Source organism: Rhinopithecus roxellana, chromosome 19 (genome assembly GCF_007565055.1).
Source record: "Rhinopithecus roxellana isolate Shanxi Qingling chromosome 19, ASM756505v1, whole genome shotgun sequence".
NCBI lineage: Eukaryota > Metazoa > Chordata > Mammalia > Primates > Cercopithecidae > Rhinopithecus > Rhinopithecus roxellana.
The window spans coordinates 60385856-60408564 of NC_044567.1; the positions used below are offsets into that span (position 1 = coordinate 60385856).

General features: G+C 51.0%; 1 protein-coding gene and 1 long non-coding RNA gene across 3 annotated transcripts in view; one reads left to right on the top strand and one right to left on the bottom strand.

The window, feature by feature from the left end:
• The window catches only part of SDK2 (sidekick cell adhesion molecule 2), a 317206-nt gene that overhangs the window by 167057 nt on the left and 127440 nt on the right, over window positions 1-22709 (bottom strand). For both annotated transcript variants that reach the window (XM_030924058.1, XM_030924057.1), the window contains exon 2: window positions 11172-11331. In XM_030924058.1, the coding sequence (XP_030779918.1) occupies window positions 11172-11331 (160 nt within the window). The remainder of the gene's footprint in view (window positions 1-11171; window positions 11332-22709) is intronic.
• Window positions 17380-22463, top strand: LOC104660121. Its single transcript, XR_747672.2, has 2 exons — window positions 17380-17487; window positions 20289-22463. It is a non-coding gene; the product is annotated as an uncharacterized LOC104660121 (long non-coding RNA).

Consider the following 22709-nt stretch of genomic DNA (forward strand, 5'->3'; position numbering starts at 1 on the left):
GGCTGGAGGGACCCCCAAGAGGGAGCGAAGGGTGGCCAGCCAGCTCTTCATCCCTTCCCATGTGCCAGGGCAACTACGCATGGAAGGGCAGCTCGGCTCCAGCTGGGAGAGTCCGGGGGATGCCAGCGCCTCGCTGTAGGTCATGGTTCTCAATGGGGGTGCTGTTGCCCCAGAGCACAGGTGGCAGCATCTGAAGACATTTTTGGTTGTCACATCCAGGGGGTGTCTATTGGGATCTAGGGGTTATAGATTAAGGCTGCCTCTTAACACCTTACATCACACAGGACAGACCCCCGCCCTCCAACAAAGAAGTTTCCATTCTCCAATGTGAGCAGTGCAGAGGCGCAGAAGCCCTGCTCTAGCTGTTTCTAGCTGGTGCCTTCCTCCCAGGCAGCATAAGGCTGTGGCTTGAGGGTCCTCAAATAGTGGTGCCCCTCCCTCACCCTCTGCCCTGCTGTTGGATACTGGAGGCCTGCCCCATATGTGTGTGTGTGTGTGTGTGCTATGTGTGCAGATGGGGTCCCTTCAGCCTCCCCACCTTCCCCGATCCTCAGGAGTGGGAGGAGCTGGCCTCAGGTCGGGAGAAGGACAGCCTGCTCCTCCTCCCAGCCCACCTCTCCCATTCCTCCCTGAGGATTATGCCATTTCCAAACTCGTTAACTTTTAATTACTACCTTCCCTCTGCCTGAGTACACTGGCTCCATGCCACGTACATCTCTATTAAAATTCAATTTATGCCCATCATAACTAATTCCTGTACTTCAGTTTTCTCACCATCAGCCTTCAATTTTCAGACAAGATGTCCAAGCTCATGGCCGAATTAGAGTAAATCTCCAAAGGGCTGGTAACAGGCAGATAGGATCTACCTTCACTGAGGAAAAGAACCTGGACTTCCCCGGAGGGTGGGAAGGAACCATGGCCAGGAAGAATGAGGTGGGAGGAGCCTGCCCTGCTGAGTGGAGGAAGGTGGGTGAGCGTCAGCGTCATGCCCTTGGTGGCTCTCAGATCATCCTTTCCATTGATAGAGCCATCTGTGACCAGACACTCTTCTGCACGCTTCATCTTGCATGCCATTCCCAGCCACCCTGGGAGGTAGCTACTGGTCTTATTATTCCCATTTTTCAGATTAGCAACCGAGGCAGGGATTAAGCAGTTTGCTCAAAGGCACACAGTGAGTCAGGGGCAGGACTGGACATCACAAGTGGGGGATGCTGGGGCTGGATCTGGGAAGATAAGCAAGGGTTTGCCAGGTGGCAGAGGTGTGCGAGGACGGTAGAGGTGGAGGATGGAGGTGGGCATGGGCACGAGGGCATGAAAGAGCAGAGACCACAGGTGCACAATGCGTTCCGCCCATTAGTGAAGAGAGTTAGCGAGAGAGGAGGCTGGAGAGATGGACAGGACTCGGTGATACAGGGTCTTGTACTCCCTCAACCAAAATCCTTTTGAGACTGCCTACTGCCTGCTGGATGTATCCGAGAAGATACTTCCTGGCATTCCAGGTCCTACCTCTGCCATCTTGGGTCAGCCATGTCTCCCACTTCCTGGGGCAACTGGCTCAACTTGTCATGCCCCTTCCAGTCTCCAATTCTCGATTCCTACTTTCCTGTGAGGATTCCCCTCCACTCCCTGCCCCGACTTGCTCATCCCTCTCTCACTCCTCAACTTGCCCCATCCTCCCCCTCCTGAAGGTCACCAGACTTCCATGTCCCTAAATTGAGCTGGTGATTTATTTATTTCTTTATTTTTATTTATGTTTGTCGCCTAGGCTGGAATGCAGTGGTGCGATCTTGGCTCACTGCAACCTCTGCCTCCCAGGTTCAAGTGATTCTCCTGCCTCAGCCTCCCAAGTAGCTGGCCTTATAGGCAAGAGCCACCACACCTGGCTAATTTTTGTATTTTTAGTAGAGATGGAGGGTTCACCATATTGACCAGGCTGGTCTTGAACTCCTGACGACAGGTGAGCCACCTGCCTCAGCCTCCCAAAGTGCTGGGATGATAGGCATGAGCCACCACGCCCAGTCTGAGCTGATGATTTTAGAATCCAGCAGCGGTTGACACAGTTGGTCCTTCCTAAACCAAGAGCACACCCTCTTCCCTCCCAAGACACCCCAATCTCCAGGCTTCCCCTCTCCCATCTAGCCTCTAGGTTTTGTTCTGCCGGGCTGGTTTCCAACTCCCTTATATATGGCCTGGTGGGACCACAGAGCCCTTTCCTTGCCCAGCTTCCTGAGCAAAGATTTGAAACATGAGCATCTGATCATGTCCCTTCCCTGGGAAAAACCATTCGAGGGCTCCACATAGCTTTCTACAGAAAGTGCACGTGCCTAAGAGAGCTACAAGCCCCAACTTGATCTCGCCCCAACTTGATCTCGCCCCAGTATCCTCCTTGGCCACGTGAACCTTCTTTCAGCTCCTCCAGACACAAGGTCCTTGGATGGAGATGCAGGGACCATTCCTGTGGCATCCCCCTGCCCTGGCTACCTCCACTCATTCTCTGGGTACCAGCTTCCCCAGTGGAATCTGCTTGACCTGACTTTCCCTTGAAAGCATGAGTCAAAACTGGAATCCACCCACACTCGCAGTATTATTTACTTCTGTGCGAGTAACACGTGGGGGTCAGGATCTTACTGTCTTATTTAGGGCCACATCACCAGCACCCGGTATCTGGTCACAACTGGCACCCATCGTAGTGACCCAGGGATGCTGGCGTCTCCTACCAGGAGCACCTCCTTCTTTCATGGTTTGTCCACACTGGTCAAGTTCTGTGTCTCCCAGGGGCTGCTCCCAACTCCTCCAGCTCCTTCTCGCCTCTTCCTGCCTCTTCCTGAAACTCCGACACTCACCTGGCCTCAGTCCCCTACTGTTGCTCCTCAGCCACGGTACTTAGAGTCCTGTGGGCACCTCTAGCTCCAGTGAGAACAAACGTTTCCAAAGGTGGCGGGGCAGGCGGGGCTGGCACTGCCTTTCTGATTGCCCTCCTTGCCTAGCTCTGTGCCGGGCAGGCAGAAGGCCCCCAGTCCTTGCCTGATGAATGAACAAACGCTGGCATCTCCTGCCGTTCCTTCACCAGGCTTGGAAGCAGAAGGCCTGGCACTCGTCTTAAAGTCTATGATTTCAGATCTTGGACAAGAAATGAAACCTGAGCCTTTGTGTTCCTCATGTATCAAGATGCCTCCCCTGCGGGAGTTGCTGATGTTAAGGAATTCAGAAGAACCGAAGTAAAAGTGGCTGGTGTGGGGCCTGGCATGAGGTAGGTCATCATTTGAGTGTTTGTTAATAAGAGTTAATGTACTATTTCTCCTTCTGCAGTGGCTTAGAAAGTGCTGCTGCCCTGGGAAAGGACAAGCTCTGCCAGGCAGCACAGAGCAGGGGAGGGACGCAGGCTTGGGGTCCTGAAGATCCTAGGTGAAACCTGACTCTGTGTACTGGCTGTGTGACCTTGGGTCACACACTGAACCTCTCTGAGCTGTGACTTCTAGTTAGGAAGCAGAGATAATAATTGCACTAGTCTTCCAGAACTGCTGCCAGTAAGAGCTTGGCTCGGTTCCTGGCACTCACCTGGTGCCATGCAGGTGCTCCTGTGCCCTCTGGGAAGGCCCGCTGGCCTCTGCCTCCCCGTCTCTGCCTCCTACTCTCTCTTCTAAGGGGAGGCCAGAAAGAGGGCCAAAGAAGCCAGAGACAAAGCTGCTAACCTGGGGAATTTCTCTTCATCTTCTTATCTGAGGAGTTTCAAAGGCTGCCAGTGGCTCCGCGTGCGTCCCCTGCTTTTGTATCCCTTGCCGGGGCCGTCACATGTGCGGGGCTTCTCTGTCTCAGATATACTTTCTTCTCCCAGCTGCCAAGTCCATGCAGTTCCCAGACATCACAGCTCTGCCACAAGGACCTCAACATGGCAGGTGGGCTGGGGACCCAGCCTGGGGCCGGCCAGATGCCCACCTGGCTCTCCTGGGCCTCCCCTGCATACATCTGCTCTTCTCCACATGGGCCAGGGATGGGACTCAGCCTCAGCTGGTCTCACACCCTCACACTTGCCTCTCGGAAGGGGGTCTTGCTTTCGTGGCCCCCGGGGCAGAAGAATGACACGGTGATGTGGGGCAGGGACAGAAGGAGCCCGATGGGAAACCGTGTGTGCCTTTGCAGAGAAGGCAGCACACTCAGGTCCAACAGCACTCCCGGCTCTGCCACTCACTCTCCGGATAGTCCCAGGCAAGTTCCTGACCCTCTCTGAACTTCAGGTTCTTCATTTGCAGAATGAGGGTAATGAGATTCCCCTGTTGTGAGATGATGGCTGTAAAGAACTTGGCACCCGCGAACCTTCACAAACAGTGTGTGTGTGCCCAGTTATGTATGGGAACCTGTGTGTGTGTGTGTGTGCCCAGTTATGTATGGGAACCTGTGTGTGTGTGTGTGTGTGTGTGTGTGTGTGATCTGCCTTGCTCATCTTTTCTTTTTTCTCCTATTCGACTTTAAGTGTGAGAATAATTATGCCAGAAGATGTTACCAAGGTGGGACAAAATCATTTGGTTGATGACGTTGCCAGGGCACAGACCCAAGGACAGGTGGCAGGTTCCATTCTTTGTCCATCCTCCCTCCATTCTCCTCCATCCTCCATCCATCCTCCCTCCATCTCCTCCATCCTCCATCCATCCTTCCTCCGTCTCCTCCATCCTCCATCCATCCTCCCTCCACTCTCCTCCATTCTCTGTCCATCCTTCCTCCATTCTCCTCCATCCTCCCTCCATCTCCTCCATCCTCTGTCCATCCTCCCTCCCTTCTCCTCCATCCTCCATCCATCCTCCCTCCATTCTCCTCTATCGTCTGTCCATCCTCTGTCTATTCTCCATCATCCTCCATCCATCCTCCCTCCGTCTCTTCCATCCTCCATCCATCTTCCCTCCATTCTCCTCCATCCTCTGTCCATCCTCCTTCTGTTCTCCTTCATCCTCCATCCATCCCCCCTCAGTTCTCCTTCATCCTCCTGCATCCTCCCTCTGTTCTCCTCCATCCTCCTTCCATCTCCTCCATCCTCTGTCCATCCTCCCTCCATTCTCTTCCATCCATTCTCCCTCCACTCTCCTCCATCCTCCATCCATCCTCCCTCCATTCTCCTCCATCCTCCATCCATCCTTCCTCCATCCTCTGTCCATCCTCCCTCTGTTCTCCTCCATCCTCTTTCCATCCTCCCTCAGTTCTCCATCCGCTGTCCATCCTCCCTCCATCTCCTACATCCTCCATCTATCCTCCCTCCGTTCTCCTCCATCCTCCCTCTGTCCTCCTCCATCTCCATCCCCTGTCCTGTCATTTCTCCGGCCAGGGGGGTTGTCTCCAGCCATGCTGCCCTTGCTGGTGAAATGGATGTAAACTGAAGCTGAATAGATTCAACCTGGGAGATGGCTCCTGGAGAGGAGGGAGCTGAGAACAGTCAGATGAGAGAGGCTCCAGCACTAACACAAGAGGGCCTGACCTCTACGGCTTTTATGTGAGTTGCACACACACCTTCCTGCTGTACTCAGACAGGCTCATGACTAACTGTTAACCTGCAAACAAGGCTGTGTGGGAATCATATACACACAAACACATACATGCATGTGCGTACACACACACACACATTTTAGCAGACACATTAGACTCCATACATTAGACTCTATATCCAAATAAGTTTTGTGTTCTTCCTCCCCCCACCACCTGTCCCCAGCACACGCCTCAGGAATCACTTTGGGAAGCTGCGTGCCTGTTCCAGGGGAGGGGCAGGTCGTGGGGCCAGTGTCCACACCTTGAGGAGGGTCTCCCATGCAGTATCCTCCTGCTCACATGAGAGAAAGGATCTCATTTCTTTCGAGTCAGATTTTGCTTTGTTTCCTTGCTGTGCTCCCAGCTCTTAGAGCTGCCTCATTTCTTAAACTGGGAATTCAAGGCTGGTTTCAAAATGGATGAAGATTTGTCACCAACAAAGGGGCTCTCACAGCTCTTGTCTAAGAGGACTTCTGCACAGGTGTACAGAGCCCCAGGTGGCCACTCAGAGGAGACAAGCTACCTACACACGTGATTTTCTGGGGGGTTTGTTATCAGATCTGTCCCATGATCTTGTCGAGACAGACACCTTGAATAATCCTAACAGGTATCATTCAGGTCACATCTATTGCACCAGGGTGGGCTTGACCTGTAGAATCCCAGGTATTCCTTACAATAATTCTCTGATGTAGGCATTACTGCGCCTGATTCCAAGGAGAGAAACAAAATCAGGGTGGCTAACCACTTCTGCCTCAGGTGACAGAACTAGCAGGGACAGGGTCATATTCATGCAGGCCTGACTTCAACATCTATGTTCTTTTCACTCTGACCCCAGTGATGGATGTGGACCCATATATTTGTGCCACAGTCACACGTACTCAGAAGGGTGCACAGTACTTCATGTAGCACACGTACACACACACACACACACACACACACACACACACACACACACAAACCCAGACCCATTTGGCTACAGAACCCACCAAGAATAAAGACTTTCAGAGACTGGACATGAATGTAAACTTTCCTCCCTTTGGAAACATAGTTAAATTTATGGCAGCACTTCTAATCTTATTTTCTCTCAACTTGCTGAGTAAATTTAGCCATTTTCCTGCCTGAAAATTGGATATTATCATCTTACTCAGAGCCTGGGATTTGTAAAATATGGGGAAGTCCTCAGTATCCAGCAGTGGTTGGAGAGCCGTGGGCTATGAAGCTGGACAGGCTCCTATGGAATGCGGTTTTCAGTATGCATTTATTTAAAAGGTGAACCTGGAACATTCTGTTGAGCCCAAAACAAGGAAATGTTCAGAATCTAATGGGGATATGTTCAAAGGACCCATGCTCCAGCTTGAAGAAGCTCCACTGGCCAAATTTAGGTTGAGTATGGAAATGAACAATGACATGGGTGGATTAAAGCACATGGAATAAAAAAACATAACGCATGAGTTTATACTGATGCTAAATTACTTTAAAGGGGGTCAGAAAAGAAAGCTGTTTACAAAAGAATGCCAACTAATATAAGTATAAGGAATACAAGAAAATCTCCTTATCACAACCACCACAGTAATAACTGATTCGGGTAAGACTCATCAATGGATACTAAACCACTGGGTGGGAGAATCCTGGGAAGGAGATTATTCACATAGTCCCAAGTTATCACTCTATAGGCCACTCATCAACAACAAAGTGAAGAAGATACGTCAACCTTTTGACAATGGAGAAATCTGGTGGACATCACCTTGCCCAGTTCACCAAACCTAACATCACCAATAATGGGGCAAATTGTCATCAGACGCCTTCTCCTGTGGAGCATCAAGGACACATACCTACAAATATGGTTCCCAAAAGGCTTAACATGAGTTTAATCATGAGGATATTACTGGACAAACCCATACTGAGAGAAATTCTGCAAAGCTGGCTGGACTCTCAGGAGTGCCAAAGCCATGTAAGGTAAGAAAGAAACAATAAGGAATAGTTCTAGATTTAAGGTGTATCAAGACTCATGGCAACTAAAGGCCACGTGTGGTCTCCGATTAGGTCCAGCACTGAACAAGAACAACAACCATGGCCATGAAGGACACTGGGATAAAGGTACGTCTATCGGAACAAATGGAGAAACTGGAATATAGGCTGCGTTTTAGATAGCGGTATTATATCAGTGTTAAATTTCCCAACTGTGAAAATTGTGTCATGTGTGGTTCTTCAGGCAAATGCCTTGCTCTTAGGAAATATTACTTATGAATGAAGTGACAGGATGTCTACAGCAAATCCTTGAATAGTTCAGCAGAAAAGGTACATGTGTATATGTGTGTAGGGAGACAGTAAGAGAGCGCACATGAGCAAAATGTTAGCAGTTGTGATGGACACGTATGAAGGTGTTTACAGTACTAACGATTTTACTGAGATTTGAAAAAAAAATCAAAATTAAAAGAAAGAAGAAAAAAGCACCTGCTATGAGCCAGGGACACAGGTGGCTTCTATCTATCCACCACCCTTTTCCCTTCTTATGTTAACAACTTTCACCCTTCTTCCCTACCACAAGGCTGTAGTGTGGGGGCTGCCAATTCTGGTGTCTCAAGCTCTGGAGTAGACATATGAGGCCAGCCTGGCCAAGCAGCGTGCTCCATGCTGTTGCCCACCACGACTGTCAGGGATGGTCTGAGCTGGGCCAATCAGAATCCTTCCCTGGGACTTTCTAAGTGAAACTTCCAGAGAAGTTCTTTCTACTCAGAAATCAGGCAGCTATAGCCTGTGAGCCCTGAACTTCTCAGTGTCACTCATGACTTAATGAAGTATGAACCCAGAGGTGGGCACAGCTGAGTGACTTGGAGGGAAGAGGGCCTGGCCGTATCAAACTCTTGGTTCTAAGTCCTGAGGTTCCAGGAACTGCCAAGGTTCTGGAAGCTCTGACTTCAGCTCTGTGGTGCACTTGTGCTCTCCTCTGTAAATAATGAGAAGGCAAAAAAGGTGTTAGGGGATACGTAAGGCCATACTTTGTGGACAGTCACAAAGGACAGAGGAGATGGAGCTCTGCGTGTGTGTGTGTGAGAAAGAAAGAGAGAGAGAGGATGGGGGAGGGACAAAGGGGGAGAGAGAGAGAGGGAAAGAGAGAGAGAGAGAAAGAGAGAGAGACAGAGAGAGAGAGAGAGAGAGAGAGAGAGAGAGATTAAGAACACATGCATTATCAGGACAGGTTTTCTAAAAGAGAAGGAATTTGAGCTGGGCCTTGCAGGAGAAAGAAGTTTCCAAAAAGGGGAAATAATCCCGTGGAGGGGAGAGGACAGTTTGGACAAAGTCCAAGAAGAGGGAGTTTGTAGAGAACCGTCCTGAGACCCGTGGTGGCCTGATCTGGTGGGAGTGGCAGGAGGTGAGACTATGCCATCAGGAGCAGATCAGGAAGAGTTCTAAGGCCCTTCTCAGGAGTGCAGACCTTGCCTCGGGGGCACAGCAAGCTTTTAATTGAAGGAAAATCCTGATCAGACCTGCATTCAGGCACAGCATTGCCCCCAGGCCACCAGAGCCAACACTCTTGGGGGCGAGGAGGCAAAGGAATGAGTTTCCCAAGTGCACGCTCATCTATTTCCCCTGAATAACTTCCACCCAACACAGCTATACAATGGAGTATCTGCATTCTCTCTATTGCTTTGTTTTCTAGAATTTGCAGAGCACAGTTAGCAGAAAGATTGCTTAGGATACACATTAAGGAAGCAATTGCAGCAATGCTTCTCCAATGAGAGGCAGTGTGGTGGATGGTAAAAAATTCTCACTCTGCTGTCAGACAATTTATATTTGAACACCAGCTCAACCATCTGACTTTAGGTGATTTCTTTAACTTCTCTGAGCCTCAGTGTGTTTATCTGCAAAATGGGGGAAATAACTGAAACTACTCATAGGATTGTGGACAGGATTAAATGAGATAATCACAGAGGGACATCATAATGTCTGCCATATAATACATTCTTTTTCATTGACTATGATTGCTATCATCATTGTCGTCATCGTCATCATCATCATCATCACCATCATCATCAATAGCAGGACCTCATCATCATCATCACCACCGATAGCTGGACCCTGTCCACTCCTTGAACGCCTGCAGGGACGAGGGCTATTTTCAAAGGCAGCCCATTCCACATGGTCCTTCCACTGAGCTGGAACCTGCTTCTGTGTACCACCCACCCTTGCATCCTAGCAGTGCCGGGGCCCCAGAAGAGTGGCTCTGAACCAGATAAGGAACCAACTCTCCTCCTCCCCTCCTCCTGGATCCTGCCTCCAGCTCCCTGCTGGAAGAATTCAGGGGCAGGCTAGGCCCAGCACCACTTGCACGCATGGTATGCCATCCCATGCTCTTGGTAACCCACTTGCGTGTGTCCAGCATCTAAGAAGATGCAGGGGCTCTTCACAGAGATGGTCACAACTTCCTGGGGGTGCTAGGTGGTGGCCAGGAGAGGCTCTGACCCCCAACTGAAAGCCACAGCAGGGACTGCTCAGGGAGAGCCTTCTGGTCTCCTTGTAGGCTTCCTGGAGAACTGGAGGCCCAGAGTGGCCAGCCCTGCAGGACCTCTTGCTTGCCCATCCAGCTCTTCCCTCTGCAGGAGGGAAGGGGGTGCCCTGTCCTGGGCTTTCTTTTGCCAATGTGGCCACACTACATCAGCCTGTGCAGTCCAGGGTTAAGGCAGAAAGACTGGGGTGAGGAGTCACTCCAAACTCTGGCCTCCGCACTCCCTAAAGGAAAGGATGGTTCGCCAGAAGGACAGATGGAGCAATTATACCCCCTCCTCTTATTTGCATTCCTGTCCCTGGTGGCAGATTTGTATCAACAACACCAGGGCAAGACAATCTTGTTTCCCCAACACAACTGATTATGCACATCAGGCCCTGGGATTAATCACCAGCCACAGGGTTGGAGCCAATAAAACAGGCAGAGATGGGAGGATAAGAGCAGAAAGGAGGGAGTGCCTGCCCCAGTCTGTGGCTGTGAGGAAAGGCTGGAGGCCAGGGTGGCCTGGGCGAGGGGCTGCTTCCCTACTGGCAGCAAATCCACCCTTCCTGAGACGCTGTTCTCTTTCCCGGCTCTTCTTTCTCCCCTCCTCGCAGTGTCCCAGCAGGGAAAGGCCAGTCAGGCCCAAGAGCTCCATGGCATGGGCACAGATAGGAAGTGAAGATAAGCCCAAGAGGCCCTGGGAGGGCCATCTCTGTGTCCCACCGGAATTGCCCACAGATAGAAGATGTCCCCTCCTTCACTGATCCCAGGTTGCTGTAGACCCCACTCCTCCATTGGACCCAGGCCCTTCAACAAGAGTCCCCTGGAGATGGCAGGGTTCGAGAGAGTGAGGTGGGGGCCGCAGTCACAGCCACAGCCACTGTTAGTGCGTCCCTGCACCCAACGCCACCTCTGCTCCTATGTACTGTGGTTCAGACCATCCTGTCCGGCAGCACCCCTGGTCCACAACCCAGCCATCCTCTGCAGGGATCAATAGGGTGGAGCCATCTCACCTCGGGGCAGGGCTGCCTTTCCACTCACTTCCAGAACTCCAGGCTCCCAGGAGCCCCGGGCCCCACACTGTCACACAAACCCCCTCCCCACCACGCCGTCTTCAAGGCAGGGCAGTGGCCCTGGCAGCCAGGAGGAAGGGCAGGGAGGTGCAGTTTACCTGTATTCCAGGGAGAACTTGGTCAGCTCCCTGTTGTTGTGGAGCCACTTGAACTCCAGCGGCCAGCTGCCCTCGGCCATGCATGTAAGCACCAGGCGGTTTCCTTCCAGGTGCACCTGTGTCCGTACAGGCTCCGTCTTGAAATACGGGGACACATCATCTGCAGAAACAGGGAGACAAAGTCACCAGTGGTCACCTGCTCACCTATGTGACCTGGTCGTTTAGTATCCTAAGGTCCCTAGGCAGATGGAGCAGGTGCAGCCAGGTAATCTGCCCAAGGTCCTGTGGCTGGGAGGGATGTGAACCTGGGTCAGCCTGACTCCAAGGCTTGGTTTTCAGTGTGAGTCCCCGACATCTGCCAACCAGAGCCCTGCCTCCTTCCTCCCCAGACCACACTGGGCTATTGCCTGCTGCCAGCCCACACTCCAGCACCTTCTATCACTTCCCTCCCAGCATGCACATCCACTCCATCTGCTCTGCTCGTGGGTTCTCCCTCCAGGGCAGGAGGCAAGAGGGGCCACTTTCTGTGGCTCAGCCAAAGGGAATATCAGTGTCATAAGGAGAATAGGGAGGTGGGTTGATATAAGTCGTAGGGGGTAGAGGGTATCCTGCGTCCTGCTCCCCAAGGCTGGGGGAGGCCCTCAAAGGCATCAATCAGAGTCCATCCAGCAGGGTCCCGTGACCACTGGCTGCCTGCACCTTCCGTCCTGGGCCCTGGGCCAGCCTGCCTCTACCTCCCCATTCACTCCCGGATGGCTGCCTGCTTGCCCAGGTGGTGGGTGAGGGGCAGAATAGCTGCTTCCCCCTCTCTGCAGTCACCCTCATCCTCTGAGCTGACTCAGCCCCGCAGACCTCCCTGCCCCACCACAGTTCTCTCAACAGAGATAGTGAACTTCGCCCCGGACTCTACAAGACTGCTCAGCTGGCTGCTCCGGATGGAAATGGGGCCTCTGCCCTTCTGGCCAGTGGGGGAGAGGGTGGACGTAAGTGTACACAAGGGAACTGATGGAACAATGTGGGTACGGAGGAAAGGGGAGGGGCTCTAATCCATCATGGAGATACCTGCCTTTTTGTGGATAGGGTGGGGCTGGGAGGCAGAAGCCAGCATCTGGTAACAATATCCACAAAAATGACAGCACCTGCTATGTTCCAGGCTGTTCTAGGGTCTCTACTATATGCTCGTCTAATCTTCACAGCAACCTCATGACTAGACAGGATTACAATCTACATTTTGGAGAGGGGACACCAAGGCCTCGAGGGGTTAGAAACCTGCCCAAGGTCACTCAACTGGGCGGGAGGTGCTCAGTCCCACAGACAGCTTCAGAGCTGGAGCACTTGAGCCCACACCTCCCTCCGTGAAGCCAGAACCGGGGCTGGAGGAGAGGACAGATATCAGGGAAGAACCTGCAGATGCCAGAGCTTGTGCCAATGAGCCTTGCATTTGACAGATTCGAGGGAGTGGATTCTAGAAAGCACCACTCAACAGCTCACCTAGTGAGCACCTACTATGTGCCAAGGGCTTGAGGCAGCAGCCGGCCGGGAGTCCAGGCTTGCCAGCCCAACTCCATGCACCTTCCGGTGTGACCACACTGTGCTCAGAGGGGTGGGTTGTAATTAAAGCCGCACAGGCTACTGTTGTCAGGGCAGGCCCTGGGCACCCTGACCTTCAGGCCAGTGGTGGAGGGTCTGTCATCTACAGACCTGTCTATGTTCACTCTACCGCTTCCCAGCGGCGTGCGGTGGACAAGAATTCATTTATCTGAGTCTCTATTTCTCCATCAGTGGACACAGGAAAAGAAATAGCTACCTTCATGTCTAAGGATGGAAAGAAACAGTGATGGTGAAAATACTGCCTCCGTGCCTGGCCCAGAGTAGATGTTCTGCCAAAGTTCTTTTCCTTCCTGAACCCTAAAGTACGGTGTCCCCTCAAGGGAAGGGGCTCCACCACCTTCAGTGCTGGCTGATGCCCCAGGTCCATCTTGGTCAGACAGTTAACTTTCCCCTGTGAGCCTGGAGGGTGGAAAATACCAGACAGCCTTCTTTTGGCTTAAGAAATGGAACAAACCAGGCTGGCCATGGTGGCTCATGCTTGTAAGCCCAGTGCTTTGGGAGGCCAAGGTGGGAGGATCGCTTGAGGCCAGGAGTTCAATACCAGCTTGGGTGACATGGTGAGACTCCCTCTTTACTAAAAAAAAAAAAAAAAAAAAGGAAAGCTGGGAGGCTGAGGTGGGTGGATTGCCTGAGCTCAGGAGTAACACGGTGCCTGGGCAATACGGTGAAATCCCATCTTTACTAAAATACAAAAGAAATTAGCTGGGCATGGTGGCGGGCACCTATAGTTCCAGCTACTTGGGAGGCTGAGGCAGGAGAGTTGCTTAAACCCATAAGGCGGAGGTTGCAGTGAGCCGAGATCGTGCCATTGCACTCCAGCCTGGGCAACAGAGTGAGACTCCATCTCTACAAAAAAAAAAAAAAAAAAAAAAAAAAAAGAAGGAAAGAAAGACAAAGTAAAAGAAATGGAACAAACCAACCAAAAAGAGGAAGGGGCTAGGGAGGGGGCAGTTTATAACTGGAAGGGAGCAGACCCAGGTGATAGCAGGCTGTGGCTGGGTACAGCGGGCCTTCTCCTGCACCCCAGGCTGGAGCATAAGGAAGGCCCGGAGCCTGGGACCTGGGTCTATCCTCTCACCATCAGATGTGCCCAGTACTGGACGTCCTGATCTTTGGTCAGGTTGAGCCCTTGTTTACAGGACTCACTGGGTTCAGGTAGAGATTCACAACTTAACAGAAGCCATCATGTACATGTGGGGCCCCAGTCAGCTGGCCCTGCTGCACAGCACCCCCACACCTTGCACCCCCCCAGGTCCGAGGGCTCAGTCTTATTAATATACAATCTGCGGTAGGTTGGGAGGCTTTTCCTTCAACTCCCAGCCTGGCTGCTACTAACCCTTATTGTGGGAACCCCAGAGGGGCAGACCTGAGGGTGGCCTCAGGGTGGCTCAGAGTGCAGGTGCTGGCAGGAGGCTGCTTTCAACTGCTCCCTCTACGTTTGTCTGACTGCTGATGCTTCATTTTTTTTTTAGAGACAGGGTCTCGTTCTGTTGCCCAGGCCGCAGTGCAATGGCATGATCTTGGCTCACTGCAGCCTCGACCTCTGGGGCTCAGGTGATCCCTCTACCTCAGCCTCCTGAGTAGCTGAGATCACAGGCATGCACTACCAGCTAACTTTTGTATTTTTAGTAGAGATGGGGTTTCGCCATGCTGGCCAGGCTGGTCTCGAACTCCTGACCTCCCGGATCCGCCTGCCTTGGCGTCCCAAACCGCTGGGATTACAGGCATGAGCCACCATGCCCGGCTTGCTAATGTTTCAATCACGCATCTCTCCCTGCTCATTCAAGCACATCTTTCCATTGCACTTAACAAGGGTCAGATGAATGCAGCATCTTAAAAACAGTTGAGAAGATGCTTCTTTCTGAGTGTGGACTTGGAGGTGTGACTACCACTGCTGGTCCCTTCCGGGGCGCTTGTGCCTCCAGGGTCTTCAACCACCTCTGGTCAGGTGGTGAGGAGGTTGGAGAGGCTGGTGGGCACCCATTTGCCAAGGAAAAAGACCCACTGCCCGCCACCCGCCTGGCAGCAGTCAGCTCTGCTCTCAGCTTAACAAATGGGCACATTCTTACTTCAAAGGCACATTCATATTCTCCAGCAGCTTTCAAGAGCCCTTTGAATCGCGCTTTTAAAAACCCTCTGTTCATTGCTGTCATCACTCGTTTGTTTTAAAACAATAACGATCCAGCCCCTGGGTCATTAAATCCCTTCCATGTGGGGCTGACTCAGAGCCAGAACAGTCAGAAGGGCTGGGCAGTGTGTGTGTCTGCATGCACACATGTGCATATGTGTGAGCACACACACACTGTGCCCAGACACCCTCGCCTCTGTAAACCTGCTCACTGGGCAATTTCCTCCCAGGTCTGCGTTTGCCAGTTCATTCTTCAAGCACTCCCGGGGGCGCCAGCCTGCAGCAGAATGACTTTTGCTTGGATGGGTTGATTCCAGAGGCTGCTGGAGATAATGACTCTGGGAAGGAAGAGAGGAAAGGGGAGGCCTTTCCCTGAGAATCTGCTGGGTACCAGGCCCTGGGTTGGGGACCCCACATTCCTCGCCTCCTGTTGTCCTTACAAGGCTCCTCTCCCCAAGCTCCTGTGGTAAAGTCACCCCCTCCCGAAAGACCCCCTGCCCTCTGGATACAGGGATCCTGATCCTGGGAGGGACGCCCTACCTAGGACTCAGAGCAGTGACAGCTGATTTTCCTCCAGGACCTGCCTCGTCTGAAAGCAAGAGATGGCAGGGGGCTGGCAGGGTGTGTGCTGTAGGAAGAATGACAGACTGAGGGGAAGATGCTGCTGGGATAACAGAACATGTGGATGTGTCTATGTGTGGATATGTATGTGTGTGTGTGCGTGTGTGTGTGTGTGCAGGTGTGTCTGCATGTATGCCCATGTGTGGACATTCACATATCTGTGAATGTCAATGTGTGTGTCAGTGCACATCTGTGTGTGCAAGCCTGTGTGTTCAAGTACTTGTGTCTGTGGTCTATTTCTGTGTGCACATATCTGTGTGTGTGTGTATGTGTTTATGTGCAGGGATGGATTTCTGTGCTGTGAATGCTCAGGAGGGTAACACAAATCAGTGACCTTGGGAAAGTCACTTAACCTCTTTGTACTTTATTTTCCTTAGCTATAAACTGGGAATATGTTTGCTTTGAAGATTAAATACATTAATAAATATATAGCGCTTAGAACTGAACCTGGCATATGCTAGGAGGGGTGGCTATTAATACTATTGATCATATATAAAGATGGACAGATTAGCCCAGAGAGAAGAGCTCATATCCTGTTGGCAGCTGCCAGTGGCTCCCCTCAGCCTTAGTACTAGGATGGTACAGTATACAACCTATGCAACTGTACGCAACAGCCCTTTTAGCCACTCTCCCTGTGGAAAAGGGGATAATTGAGAAGGAAGGAGGATTGTGGATAGAAAGAATCAACGTTATAAAGATGTCATTCTCTTAAACTTTTCACTTCAAACACACACACATACACACATGAAGGAATTTTTTTTAAGTAGACAAAGTGATTCTAAAGTTCACATAAAAACAACAACCATGAAAGAATAGCCAAACAAATTCTGAAAAAGTATAGCAAACAGAGGAAACCAGCATAGACATTTAACTACATTACAAAGCTGCAATAATTAAAACAGTGCCTTCTTATAAAATAGACTGATAAAGAAATTGTCCAGGAGTCTAGAAATAGACCCAAATACATATGAGAAAATTTAATGTATGATGAAAGTAGAATTTCAAATCAGTGGCTAATAGACCAATTATTCAATAAATGGTTTTGAAACAGCTAGGGAACCATTTGGGGATAAAAAAATAAAGTTAAATCTCTTTCTGGCACTTTTACCTCAAAATAAATGCTAGAAGGATCAATGTTTTAAACATAAAAAATGAAATTCTAAAAGACCTAGAAAAAAAATCAGAGATTTAAAAATATACAGTCTTGGCAAAGCAAAGTACTCGCCAAGTACTTTCTAAGTACTATGCAAGCTCCAAAAGGTCATAAAACAGATTGATACCTTCAACTACACAGAAATTCTGCCTGGAAAAAGAAAAAACCTCATAAACAAAAAGAAGCGACAAATGACAAACTGGGGAAAGATATTTGCAACTCTTATCATGGGCAAAGAGCTAATTTTCCTGATATAGAAATGTTCCCACAAATCAACAAGAAAAAGATTAACAAACCAATAGAAAAATGGGCAAAGGATATGAAGTTCGCAGAAAAGAATTACAAATGCCCCTGGAACTCACACAAAGATGCTCAGCCTCGTGATAAGAGAAAAGAAAACTAAAATTCAATAAGATACCATTTTTCCCCCTATCACATCGGCCAAGATGTAAAAGTGTGATATTCTGGGCTGGTGAATTTGTAGAGCAACAGGCACCCTCGCAGACAGCTTTGCGGGACTGTAGCTTGGTACGCCCTCTACGGAGAGCAATTTGGCAGTGCTATCAAAGCTAAAAATGCACACATCCTCCAATTCGCCAACTCTTCAAGGAATTCACCCTCCACAGACTCACTTGTGCATGTGTGAAATGACAGCACTTCAGAGTCTCTTGGTTTGTAACAGCAAAAGCTTGGAAATGGCCTGAATGCCTATCAAGAGGGCACTGGTTAAAGAAACGATTGTCCCTCCAAACAACAGAATTCTGTGCAGCAGACAGCGTCTGAGCGATCTTTGAGAACTACTGGTAAATGATAAAAACAAGAATAGGGCGGATAAGCTCAGGCATGGAATAGGGTGGATAATCTGCTACCGTTTACATAGAAGCTTTTCTTCTTCAAGTATAAAAATCAATTTGTTTGTATTGGCACAGGCTTTTTCTAGTGGCTCCATGAAAAATGGATCCCAGAGACACTTGAGGGAGATCTGGGTGCCCAGGGACTTGGGTTGGGGGACTAACTTTTCACTCTATACCTTTGTGTAACATTTATATTGCAGACCACGGGTATGAATTACTTATCTATGATCAGATATATGTATATATGTGCATACATGTATGTAAGTGTGCAGGGTGAGCCGTTCACAGGGTGATCCCATTGATGACAGGGAAGAGGACAGACCCTCTGTGTGTCATGTAGGCATGTCACATGGCTCAGGGGTCCCGGACCAGCAGAGCCTGAGATGCTTAAATGGAGAGCTGGCCTTCAGAGGCCAGCAAGAGGCCTCAGCCTGGGGCTTCCTTGTAATTTCCCATAACAGGTCAAGGGTCGCTGATTGCCATCTTCCCTTGATATTCGCACTAAATACCCCCATTGTCCTCCCTAGGCTCCAGGCTAAATGGCCCCATACAGAAGACAATCTCAACTTCAACTTTTCCCCTCCTCTGCAAAATAATGTCATCTTTCTCTGGAGTCCCCAGGCTGTGTCCATCTCACTGTTGGGGAGATTTGACTTCCCAGCCAGCCCAGCCCTGGGAACCGCACCTCCCATGGAGCCATTCTGCTGGGAATGGGTCGGTGGGTGGAGGAAGCGGGTGATGGCTTCTACCAGCCACCTCATTGGCCAAGTGATGTCCATCTGCCCTCCAGAACAAGCTGCAGGGAGTACCAAGCCTGGACAAACTCCCTTCCCAGCTCTGAAACATGCAGAAACCTCTCTCTTTTTGCAGCTTCTTCTCAGGCATGGAATAAGGGCTCAGTCATCATGAGCTTCCCTGGAATGCTTGGGAACAGGGTGGGAGCTGGGATTTCTACACTTGCAAACTTTTCCACCACCATCTCCTAGTCTTGGCCCCACCGCCATGTCCTGGATTGATTACCACGGCCTCCTAATGGGTGCCAGGGGTAGAAACCTGTGGTCTTTACCCTTGACGGGCCACAGACCTGAGCAGGACGAACCCTGGGTCAGAGGGAGCAGGGGCTCAGGGTGGGCTGCTCTCACCAAACCTCACTTTTCTCCAAACTTCTAGTCTTGCTGCTGCCTTTATTCCATACTAGCCATGGAACTTTCTATCCATGAAGCACTTTATGTCCATCATCTCAGTTAAGAGGCCTGAGTTCATCGCAAGGAAACCACTATCACTGTCTCCATTTTACATAGGAGAAAATCGACACTCAGAAAGGTTCTGTAATTGGACTCTGCCACATTGACATAAACCCAGATCTGGCAGGTTCCAGAGCTCTGGATCTTGCTACCATTAGCATAAGACTTCCCAAAGCTGTCTCACCCTTCATACTCCAATCTGTAGCACCAGGGGTGGTGAGAGGGACGGGGAACATTCAAGGAGGTTAGTGGCCTCTCTCAGGGAACTGGTTTCCATTCCACAAGCAGAGGCCATGCAGCATTCCTACTTCAGCCTGCAATGTCCCAGCCCCAGAGCCAGATCCTGGGGTGAGGGCGAGACAGGCGGCCCAGCTGGGAATGAGTCCTGGAAATTAGCTAGAAGGATAAGGTGGCAGAATGTCCCAGGAGAGACTGGTCTGCCCAGGGGGTGAGGGTTTCAGGTGGATGAGCTAAGAAAGTGCAGGGAGAGAAGTCTGGAAATGGAGGTCAAATAGCACAGAAGACGAATGCAGGCAGGCGTGGGAGCCAAGTAAAATAAGGCAGAGGCCAGAGCTTTGGAGGCTTCTTGGGAAGAAGGGGCTAAGCTGGGGGAACCCACCCCGCAGCCCTGCTCCCAAGGAACCACCTTTTCAAGAATCTGGCTTGAAGATCCCAGTGGGAGAAGATAAATTGGGTTTACATCCCATTTCCATGCTAACTAAAGTTTGACCTCATACAGATTCACCTCCTGGGCCTTACCTGTCGCATCAGTGAAACAGACGGAAACCCCTGCCTCAGAGGTTGCAGGAGGATCAAATGAGCTAATGTGTGTGAGGTTGGAGCTACAGTGCTTAAAGCCTCAGGGGTGCCCCTTTCTGCCACACAAACCGTTGGGGGTGGCCACATAGGAAGGAGATGGGGAAAGAGGGGCAGGGCTGTTACGATCATCCCAGCTGTTTCCTTCTTCTCAGAACCATCCCCTCTAAGCAGCCCACAGTCTCCTGAAGGTCTTACATCTGAGGCTTCCAAATTCAGTCCCCTCAAGGCCATTCCAAGCTGGCTGAAAAATTGGGTCTTGCCTGGGATGGCTCATAAGGTTTTGAGCAGGGTCAGGACTGGTAGAGACAGCTGGAGCCTGGGGAGGGATTGTAAACGCCTACATGGACTGGTCCCACAGTGTTGGTCAAACCCAGGTAGGAGACGGTACTGGACAGAGTGCTGAGGGCCCAGGAGGAGGCTGCTGTGGTCCTGTTCAGCCCCTGCCCTCCAGAATAAATGTCTGCACGTCATACACCACAGCAGGCGGGGCAGGGACTCTCTAGCTGCCTATAAAGGCTGCAGGGCCCAGGGCTCCCTTCCCTCTCCCAGCCCCATGCCTGGCAAGGCCTCCTGCTCCTGCCTCCCCAGCCAGGGCCCCACAGCACCCTAGCCCCCTTCCCTTGGATTCCCTCCTCCTCCCTTCTCCCACAAATGAGATGCTAATTTATGCCCCTCCCTGTCTCCTAGCAGATGCCTGGCCCAGCTCCGGCCCCGGTGCCGCCTGCATGCCAAGTGCTTCATTAGCCAGGAAAGAAGACTCTCGCCCTCCTTCGTCTAATCCTCGCCAGTGACCTTCAGGAGCCAGGCACCTTCTGACGTCGGGGGCCTGGGACGGTGCAATCATCAATTACGCCGCGGCCTCCGCAGCTGTTCCCAAATGGATTTCTTGCTCAGAGAAGCGTGTTCGAAAAGCATCTAATGGAACGGATCATCAATTTGTTTGAATACACATCTAATCTGATTAGGGGGGCACTGGCCACCAGGGCAGCTAGTACAACTGAGCCTTGACATGGCCTCAGGGAATCGTAAGTGGGATGGCGGGACCAGCCTGGGGAAGGAGGGTTGTGTGCCCTGGGCCTGCCACTGAGCCCTCCTTGAGCTCAGCCCATGGTACGTTCAGCCAAAAAAGTCACAGAGAAAAGCAGAACACGTCACACAGATGCTAGGAGAGCTGGGCCCATGCCTCCTATTTTTCTATAGCCCTGGCACTGGGCACAGAGCCTGGGACAAAGAATATGCTTGGGAAATATGTGGCGAATGAATGACAATAAGACCCAGCATGGAAGCCAAGGGATGTTCATAAAGTCATCTCCGGGAAAAGATTAGGTGATGCCTGTATTGGGTTGAATATGTCTCCCCCAAATTCATGTCCTTCCCAGAACCTCAGAATGTGACCTGATTTGGAAATCGAGTCTTTGGAGATGTAGTTTGTGAAGATGAGGTCACGCTGGAGTAGGATGGGCCTTTCGTGACTGGTATCTTTGTAGGAGGAGAAGAAACCTAGGGACAGAGACTCACAAGGAGAAGACGGGAGCCAAGTAAAGACAGAGGCAGGGACTGAAGCGATACATCTACCAGCCAGGGAAGGCCAAGGACTGCCGGGAGCCACCAGGTAGGCCTAGAATGGGGGCAGGACGGAGCCTCCCATTGAGCCTGCAGAAGGAGCATACTCCTGTCACCTTGATTTCAGACTTCTGGCCTCCAGAACTGTGAGAGAATAGATTTCTGTTGTTTAAAGCCACCCAGCTTATAGTACTTTGTCATGGCAGCCCCAGGAAACTCACATGATGCCTACAGGAAGCTTTGTCCATCATTCCACAGAAGGCAGCCTGGCAGAGAACCTGAAGGGAGCCGGAGCCCTGCCTTGCTGCATGTAGCTGGTCCTTCCCAGACACACCACGTGCGCCTTGCCCCAGGGCCTTTGCTAGTGCCGCTGTCTTCCCTGGAGAGCCCTTTCTTTCCTTCTTTACCAGGAAAACGTCGGTGTTCAATCCATGTTAGTTCTTGTCCAGCACCCCTTCAAAGCTGTAATGCTTCTCCAGATGTCCTCCTCGGACTCCTGAGATCGCCTCCCTCCCAGCATGCTTGGTGATTCCCATGCTACGTCCCCCACTGCTGGGCACACTGGGGCTCCCTCATCTCCCTAGTCCCAGAGCCTGGCAACGGCCTGGCATACAGAAGAGCCCAGATCCATGATAAAGTAGGCAAGTGAACTTGCTGTGGACCAGCAGGTTCCCTCCCTTCTTGGGAGCAGACCAGACTGGAGATCACAAAGTTCCCTTCCAACCCTGACATTATAAGAGCAGAGTAGCTCTCTGGGGGATGACCTTAATGGGTCCTGGAATGGGACCACCTAGGTTCAAACCCAGTGGACTCTGCCACCCACAAGCTGTGTGTCCCTGGGCATCACTCTGTAATTCTGCTGCACCTCTCCTGAAAAACAGGGATAGCAGTGCCTACCTCACAGGCCTATGGAAAGGGGTAAGGGCTTCGACCAGTGCCTGGTACAGAGAAAGAGCCCTTGAAAAGGAGGCTGTTATTATTTCTCATCTTGGCTTTGTGTAGCCTCTGCAAGCCCATCTCATAGCCGGGGCCTCCTGTTTGAACCACACAGGTAAACAGAGCCAAAGCACCTCCAAGCTTGCATGGAAAAAAAGACGGTTTTCATTTCCAATAGGTTTATTTTGCAATTAACAGAGGGGAAGGGAGCTCTTTCTTACATTTCCCTTGGAGGGTTCAGAGATTAAACTTATACCATTGATTAGAATGTTTTGGCCTCATGGTTCTATTATCATTTTAGTGCATTCAGATTCATTTGAACTATAAAAGCGGTGATAATAAAATGTTCACAAACTCCTGGAATTCCTCCCAAGCCCGATGGTGCTACGTGGACCACAATCGTCTTCCCCTCAGTGACCCCGAGGCAGGACAGAATGCTTGGAGCAATTCTCCATTTTTACAGCTGAGACTTGAGACCTCCTAGAAATTGATCAATGGCCTGGCCGGCCTGGGTTGCTTCATGAGACTTGGCTCTGCCTCACCTCTGTCACTCTTCTCACAGGTGACTTTCTCCACCATGCAGGTACCACTCTTCTGCCCATCCCCTAA